The 8,108-nt window shown below is 56.9% G+C and overlaps 1 protein-coding gene across 1 annotated transcript; it reads right to left on the reverse strand.

The window, feature by feature from the left end:
- Positions 1–2,704: 2,704 nt before the first annotated feature.
- On the reverse strand, positions 2,705–7,849 carry LOC112588842 (uncharacterized). Its single transcript, XM_025300006.1, has 2 exons — positions 3,997–7,849; positions 2,705–3,351 (listed from the first exon to the last, which is right to left on the reverse strand). Exons 1-2 carry the CDS (start codon positions 7,847–7,849, stop codon positions 2,705–2,707), a joined length of 4,500 nt encoding a protein of 1,499 aa, XP_025155791.1.
- Between the last annotated feature and the right edge of the window lie 259 nt (positions 7,850–8,108).

The following is an 8,108-nucleotide window of genomic DNA, read 5'->3' on the forward strand; positions in this document are numbered from 1 at the left end:
AAAAACGTGGTTTACATCATGTTCATATATTAATTACTTTAAAACGAGATTTTAAAATAACTCCTCAAATTGTAGATACATATATATCTGCTGAAATTCCTGATCCAAATGAGAACAGTAGATTACATGATATAGTTATGAACATATGATTCATGGACCTTGTGGTGATTGGTGTTTGATTGATGGAAAATGTTCAAAACATTACCCAAAATCTTTTCTTGAAGAAACTAAAATGGATAATGATGCTTATCCGTATTATCGGAGACGAGACGTTGGGAAACATTTGAACGTCCTGGTGGATACATAGTTGATAATCGTCATATTTTCCATATTATCCTATTTTATCAATTATATTTAATTGTCACATAAATGTTGAAATAGTTTCAAGTATTAAATCAGTTAAATATCTTTATAAGTACATTTATAAAGGTCACGATGCTGCTGCTGTAACTATTGAACCAGTAACAGAAAATATAATTTTAGAACATAATGAAATACGTGATTATATCGAAGCTCGTTATATAGGACCTGTGGAAGCTGTTTGACGTATACTTGAAAAGAAATTACAAAATAAGAGTCACTCTGTAATACGTTTGCCAGTCCATTTGCCTAATGATCAAAATAAAACTATTGAAAATGAAAACGTTGATAACGCACTTTCTCTGCTTTAGATCAGGTTACTATGTTAATAGACTATTTTGCACTAAATTTATGTGATGAAGAAACAAGGAATTATTTGTATATAGAAATTCCATGTTATTATACATTTAAAAAATAAAAAGTTGGTCGAACAAAAAATGGTCGCAATGTTTCATATTAGGTTAAATACAGTAGTCATAATTGTGTAGGACGAATGTATACCGTTAGTCCAACTCAAATAGAATTATTTCATTTACGAATATTGTTACTCACTGTTGAAGAGCTACAAGTTTTGAAAATCTAAGGACTGCTAATGAACAAAATTTCTCAACTTTCACAGTTACATGTTTAGCTTTAGGTTTGATTGAAAATGACGATGAATGGATACGAGCTATAGATGAAGCTGTTAAGTGGATAATGCCACGACAACTTCGCAGATTATTTGCACAAATTTTGATACACTGTCAACCGTCAGATTCAGAAGAACTTTGAGAAAAATTTAAAGTTGCGATGTCAGAAGATTATACGAGACATATTGGTATTTTACAAGGACAAAGAAAAGCATACATTGTAATTAGCAGTATACTTCCGACGGAAGGTAAAAGTTTTGCAGACTTTTCACAAATGGAACAATTAGTAGAAAATGTTGAAGAGGAAAGTTACATGTCGCTTGATCAGATGATAGAACTTGGTACGAGACAATACAATCAATTAAATGATAAGCAAAAGGAAATAGTCGATTGTTCGGAACTAGCCCGAACATAGGATAGCTCCGGAGAGCTGGCTGGAAGTACGGGATCGCAGAGCGACGTCCGCCTGCGTCTAGGCTCGCTCGAGTCCGCTCGGTGACCGTCCGGTCGTCCTGATCAAAGGCCGGGGCCTCGCAAGGCGACCACAGACCCTGCTGATCAGGCCGCGTCGCGCGCCGACTGGGCCATGCCCAGGGACGGCGGCGAGAACAAGAGAGAAGAAGCACGCGCACGTGCCGACGTAAAGTGACACGCAGTGTAAACGCAATGGACGCAATAAACGCAGTAGTAACGCAGAAGAGAATAACGCAGAAGAACGACGCAGAAGAACCTAAACGTAGCTATATACAAGCGAAACAACGTCGCCTACGCAAGTCCCGCAGGACACACGTCCGTGACGTCAACGGTGCGCGGCACCCGAAGCACGCCAAGGACGTGCAACGAAACGACCTCCGTCGTTTCGGATGGCCTGCCCTTCCGGGCGTAATGGCCAATAGCCAGCCACGGTCCCGAGGACGCGTGGAAACGGAGCTCCGAGAGCTCCGGCTCGCAGGACGACCAAGTCGCTCCTGCGAGAAAGCCAAGTTCCCAATGGACACTTGGACGAAGGAGCGCAAACGCTCTAGGACTGCGACCGAGCCGCTCCAAAACCGCCAAAGGCCCCTACGGACACTTGGGCAATAAGGGAGCTCGAAGCTCCGAGGAGACGGTCGAGTCGCTCCTAAGATCACGGCAACGCTGTGAGCCCGAGATCACAAAACGAGATTCGAACCATTTGCCTCAACCCAGCAGGGTGTGTCGGCGCCACCTTCAACTCAGCAGAGTCTATAGAGCAGTGGTTCGAATCTGAAACGAAATACCCGATCGCCCTAGGAAGCCTAGAAAGCGCGTCGGTAATCACCAGTAATACGATGCACTAACGTGTAGCACTACTTGCTATCTAAACTGGCCAGGCAGAAGACAAGACAAGGCAAGGACCAGGCATCGCGCGCCTGGTTATATATCCGGGCGGTCGAATCTTGCCCGCGGGCAGCGGAATCGCGAGCCGCGCCGTGTAGCGGCCGCGGTTGGACCTAGTGGGGGTCCCGCGCGCTCGCTCGCGAGAACCCGAGTCCCCCGCCGCCAGCGAGAACGCCCCGGGCACTAGGCCGCCCGCCCTGCAGCGTTGACTCGCACCGACTATCCGTACAGCACGTGATGCTGTACGGAACATACCGCCCGCCTCCGTCGCGGCGACGGAAGTCAGTGGTGGAACAAACCCCCACCAGGAAGGCCCCACTCGCGGCCTGGCGGCCGTGAGGGCCTGTTAATCCCCTTCATGTTGAAGGTTGATTGGGATGAGCCCCTTTCGGATCCACAGGGAGCCTCACCAGCTTGACCAGTGGCCGGGTCAGGGTCGAGTCCGCTGTGCGCACCTGCGCCACGCGGACGTGCCCATCCGGGCCAGGCAGCAAGCCGGTGATGCGGCCGAGAGGCCACCGGGTAGGAGGAAATCGGCTATCCGCCAAGAGCACGAGGTCGCCGATGTCTAACGGACGAGAAGCGATGAGCCACTTGCCCCGGACCTGGAGCTGGGCTAGATATTCTCTAGACCATCGCTCCCAAAGATGCTCCGTCATATGCTGGAGCAGCTGCCAGCGACTCATCCTCGCGACCTGAACGTCCCCGAGGGATCGCTCAGGCGGACACAACAGCGGGCGCCCAATCAGGAAGTGCCCAGGTGTCAGGGCCTCCAAGTCCTGTGGGTCGTCCGTCAACGGACACAATGGCCTGGAGTTGAGACAGGCCTCAATGCGAGCTAGAAGAGTGGCGAACTCCTCATAGGTCAGTGCCTGCTCTCCTATTACCCTTCGCAAGTGGTGTTTGACGGACCGCACTCCTGCCTCCCACAGTCCGCCGAAATGCGGAGCTGAAGGAGGCATGAACTTCCAGGTGATGCCCTGGTTACTCAAGGAGGCCGCGACTGGTCCCCCAACGCCATGACCGCCTCAAACTGCCCTCGCAGCTCGCGGTCCGCACCCACAAATGTGGTCCCCCTATCGCTGTACACGGCAACCGGCAGGCCCCGCCGGGCCGCGAAACGATGAAAAGCCGCTAAGAAGGTCGGGGCCGAATAGTCACTGACCACCTCCAAGTGGACAGCGCGCGTGCTGAAGCAGACGAAGACAGCAATATATCCCTTGGAGGTGGTACGTCCGCGCCCTCGAAACGGACGCACCGCGACCGGTCCAGCATAATCCACCCCGGTGGCAGAAAACGGTGGATGAGGCAACACCCGATCGCGAGGCAGCGGAGCCATGAACGGGGTGATCGGGGTGCCCTTATGACGTGTGCAGCGCACACAGCCCCGGATCACCTGGCGCACGAAAGAGCGCCCAGCTGGAATCCAGAATTCGCGCCTCACGGTGAGCAACGTCAGCTGCACTCCCCCGTGCAGCGTGCGTTCGTGCGCATCTCGCACAACGAGAGTCGCGAGCCGAGAGCGTCGCGGTAGCAGGACTGGCTGCCGTGCATCGATCGGTAACGCTGAGAATTGCAGGCGGCCCCCCACCCGCAAGAGGTCCCGCTCGTCCATCATGGGGTTGAGTGGCCGCAACGCCGATCTCACCATCAATGCTCCCCCGCTTCAGACGGCCCAATTCCTCCGCGAAGAAGCGGTGCTGCGTAACCCGCAGCAGGCGCAGTCGAGCTTCACTCAGTTCGTCCGCCGTTAAGGGTCCACTGATCCGTGGGACTCGCAGGAATCGTCGTACATAGGCCATCACGCGGATGGCCTTGCGGAAGGAGCATGCTCGGAGGACACCGGACCAGTCCTCCGGGTTCACGGCCACCACGTGAACCATGCGCCGTTCCTCGCAAGTGCTTCGGTCGCTCGCGACGCAAGTTAGACCCGGCCAGCCCGCCGGGTCCTCGACAAGCCAGGAGGGGCCACGCCACCAAAGGGCGTGTTCTCGTAGCCCGCCGGCCAACAAACCCCGGGAGGCGCAATCCGCGGGATTGTCGCCAGACGGGATATGCCGCCACGAGGCCCGCGGAAGGCTCTCGTGAATGTACGAGACGCGATTGGCGACAAAGGTGATCCATCGAGATGGATGCCCTGTTATCCAATGGAGCGTGACAGAAGAGTCGGTCCAACAAACCAGGGAGGCCTCGGCACAACCGAGCGCCTCCACAATGGCCTTCATGAGGCGCGAGAGCAGCTGCCCACCGCACAGCTCCAGGCGGGGCAACGTTACCCGCTTTAGTGGGGCGACCCTGGTCTTGGACGCCAATAGAGCGATACGGGTGGTCCCATCAGACCGTCGAGCCCGTAAGTAGATGACGGCGGCGTACGCCCGCTCCGAGGCGTCCGAGAAGCCGTGAAGCTGGATCTCCACTTCAGGCGACCATCCGGTCCAGCGAGGAACTCGGATCGCGGAAACCTCCGCGAGCCCGGTGCTAAAGGCGTCCCAACGTCGCGAGAGCGGAGAAGGGAAAGCCTCGTCCCAACCGAGCCCGGCCAACCACAAGTCCTGAAGGAGGATCTTCGCCAGTACTACCATAGGCCCCAACCAGCCCAGGGGGTCGTATAATCGCGCAACGACTGACAAGATGCCACGCTTCGAGATGGCTGATTGAGCCCCGGGGTTGACCGAAAAGCAGAATGCATCCTCGACCGGAATCCAACCGACCCCCAGCACAGATGCACCCACGGCCCCAGGGTCCGGCAGAGGCACCAAAGGCTCGCGGTCCCCCTCCGGGATACCGGACAAGAGTTCCGGATGTGAGGCCGCCCACTTCCTGAGTCGGAACCCGCCCGCCATGAGCAAGCTGCTCAGCTCACGCTGTCGACTGCGTGCCTCCCCAAGGTCATCTGCCCCCGCAAGAATATCGTCGACGTAGGTTTGTCGACGAAGTAAGTCTGCTGCCCGGGGATAACGTTCCCGCTCATCCAGCGCCAGCTGGTGCAGCGTGCGGATGGCCAGATAAGGAGCGCACGCCATGCCATAGGTGACCGTGGTCAACCGGTACACCGATATTGCCTGCGTCTGGCTGTCTCGCCAGAGAATCTGTTGGAGGTGTTGATCCTCCGGAGCCACCCGCACTTGACGAAACATTTGCTCGATGTCTGCAGAGAAGGCCACTCGATGCATGCGCCAGGCGAGTAGAATCTCGCCCAGTTCTCGCTGTAAGCGCGGCCCCACGTGCACCAAGTCGTTCAACGACCGGCCATTGGTGGACGCCTGCGAGGCGTTGAACACCACTCTTACCTTAAGCTCGGGGGCTTGTTTAATCACCGGGTGATGTGGAATAAAGTAAGAGGGCCGCGGGGTCTCGACATTGAGCGGCAGGCGGATCATATGCCCCTGTCGTTCATAGTCAACAAGAAAGTCGCGATAGGCCCCGCCCAAGGAAGGCTGCCGAAGCAGTCGCCGCTCCAAGCGATGCAACGAGGCAGTGGCAATCCGCCGAGTGTCGCCGAGAGACAGCTCAGTCGGAGGGCTCCTGAAAGGCAACCGCACCTGATAGCGGCCGTCCGCACGACGCCGAAAGGACGCCGCGAAAAACTCTTCACAAGCCCGCTCCTCCTCAGAGAGCGGGGAAGCAACCGGAATCTCCTCCACCTCCCAGAAGCGCCGCAAGAGATCCGCCATGTTGTCCGACGCACACTGCACCACATGACAATGAGAGCCGCCCGCTCCGGCGGCAGACGGGAGAGCCCCGAACAGCACCCACCCCAAGCGGGTACGCTGCGCGACGGGAGCTCCCCGTGGGCCCCGGCGAAGCCCCGTCAACACGATCTCGGCGAATACCTCCGCTCCAAGTATCGCCTCGATGCGCTCGTCATCATCGTGATCATCCGCCAATCGGAGGTTCCTCAAATGCGACCACTTCCCCGTCAGCCGAGCCCTCTGCGGGGGGTGGTACGCCGTAAGCCTCGGTAGAATGAGGGCCTCCACCGTGGTGGAGAACGGGAGGCCAGCAGTTGCCCTGAGCCGCAATGACGTGCTGGCCCGCACCCGCTGAGAGGGTCCCTCTGAGACGCCCGACAGCCCGACATCCACCGATCTACGAGACGCGCGCAGCCGCTGCGCAAGCGCCTCGGACACCAGGCTCACCTCAGAGCCCTGGTCAATGAGCGCTCGAACCACAGCGGATCGGCCATCGGACGCCATCAGACAAACCCTGGCTGTGGCCAAAAGCACTCGCTGCGCAGGCATCCGCGTCGCAGCATGCGCCGTGACCGGCGCTTCCCCCGACGCCGGGGCCGGAGACTGCTGGGCGGAGTGCAGAAGTGAATGGTGCGGCTCTCCGCACTCCCGACATCGACCCTTAGACGGGCAAGCGGCCGCCTGGTGCGACGGACCGAGGCAGTTGAAGCACAACCCGAGAGCGCGCACCCTTGCCCGTCGCGAAGAGACCGGCCAATCTTTAAAGGCCGAACACTCTCTGAGTCCATGCTCAGAACCGCACTCAGCGCAACGGGTCGGCTTGGGCCGATGGAGATGCAGCGATCGTCGACCAGTCCGCTCGGATGCCGATGAGGCACGGGGGCTGTCCCCAATGGACGGAGCCGCGGCAACCGCCTCGAGCGCCACCCGACGCTCGTCCAGGAAGACTGCCAGTCTGTCCCAGCTCACTGGCTCGCGCCGGTCCGCGGTGGCCATCTCCCAGGCCCGCCGCGTTGCAGAGTCTAGCTTGAAACGGAGGATATTGACCAATATCACGTCCCAAGCATCCACTGGCTGGTCAAGAAGGCGCAAGGCGGCTCGCAGCTCGCTGGCTCGATCCAGCAGCCTCCGAACCTCGGAGACGCTCTCCTGACGCATCGGGCCAATATCCCGGAAAGCGTCGAGATGCTGGTCCACAAGCAAACGACGGTTATCGTACCGTGCACATAGCGCTTCCCACGCTTGCTCAAACGAGCCAGTAGCGACGCCGTAGTGCCGGAGCAGACGTTCAAGCTCTCCCGACACGCTCTGTTTTAAATAATGCATCCGGTGAACTGATGCTAACGACGGGTTATCGACTATTAAGGACTCGAAGAGATCCTTAAAATTGCGCCATTCGTCAAACTTCCCTTCGAACTTCGGAATGGGAATGCGAGGCAACGAAGCCTCGGGCACTACCGCCTGCGCGGGAACTGCGTGAGCAGCCGACTCAGCCTCCTGAACCTTCAACCCATCGAGCAGGGTTTGGATTTCTGCGCGCTGCGCAATGTAGACTTCCTGTACCGTGCCACAGGCATCCTGTTGCACGTAGTCTGACTCTCGCACGGTCTTGAGGCGAGACGCTCGGATCGTGCGATGATCATCCTGGAACTGAGCCCAGTACGTGTCGAGAACCTGCAAACGAGACGTCAACCCGCCAACTGACTTCAGTTGACCGGACTTGCGTGCATTGTCCAGCAGCCGCTCCATGCGGTGCTGCCGGTCGTATTGCAGCTCGATGAGCCCAAGAATGTCCTCCTCCTTAGACATAACGGAGCCCGAGCTAAACAAACCGACCCAGGTCCGAGACTACCGCTCCCGATCCGGCTCGAAGGACCAAAATTATGTTCGGAACTAGCCCGAACATAGGATAGCTCCGGAGAGCTGGCTGGAAGTACGGGATCGCAGAGCGACGTCCGCCTGCGTCTAGGCTCGCTCGAGTCCGCTCGGTGACCGTCCGGTCGTCCTGATCAAAGGCCGGGGCCTCGCAAGGCGACCACAGACCCTGCTGATCAGGCCGCGTCGCGCG

The sequence above is a fragment of the Harpegnathos saltator genome, unplaced genomic scaffold (assembly GCF_003227715.2).
Source record: "Harpegnathos saltator strain DR-91 unplaced genomic scaffold, Hsal_v8.6 scaffold313, whole genome shotgun sequence".
Lineage (NCBI taxonomy): Eukaryota > Metazoa > Arthropoda > Insecta > Hymenoptera > Formicidae > Harpegnathos > Harpegnathos saltator.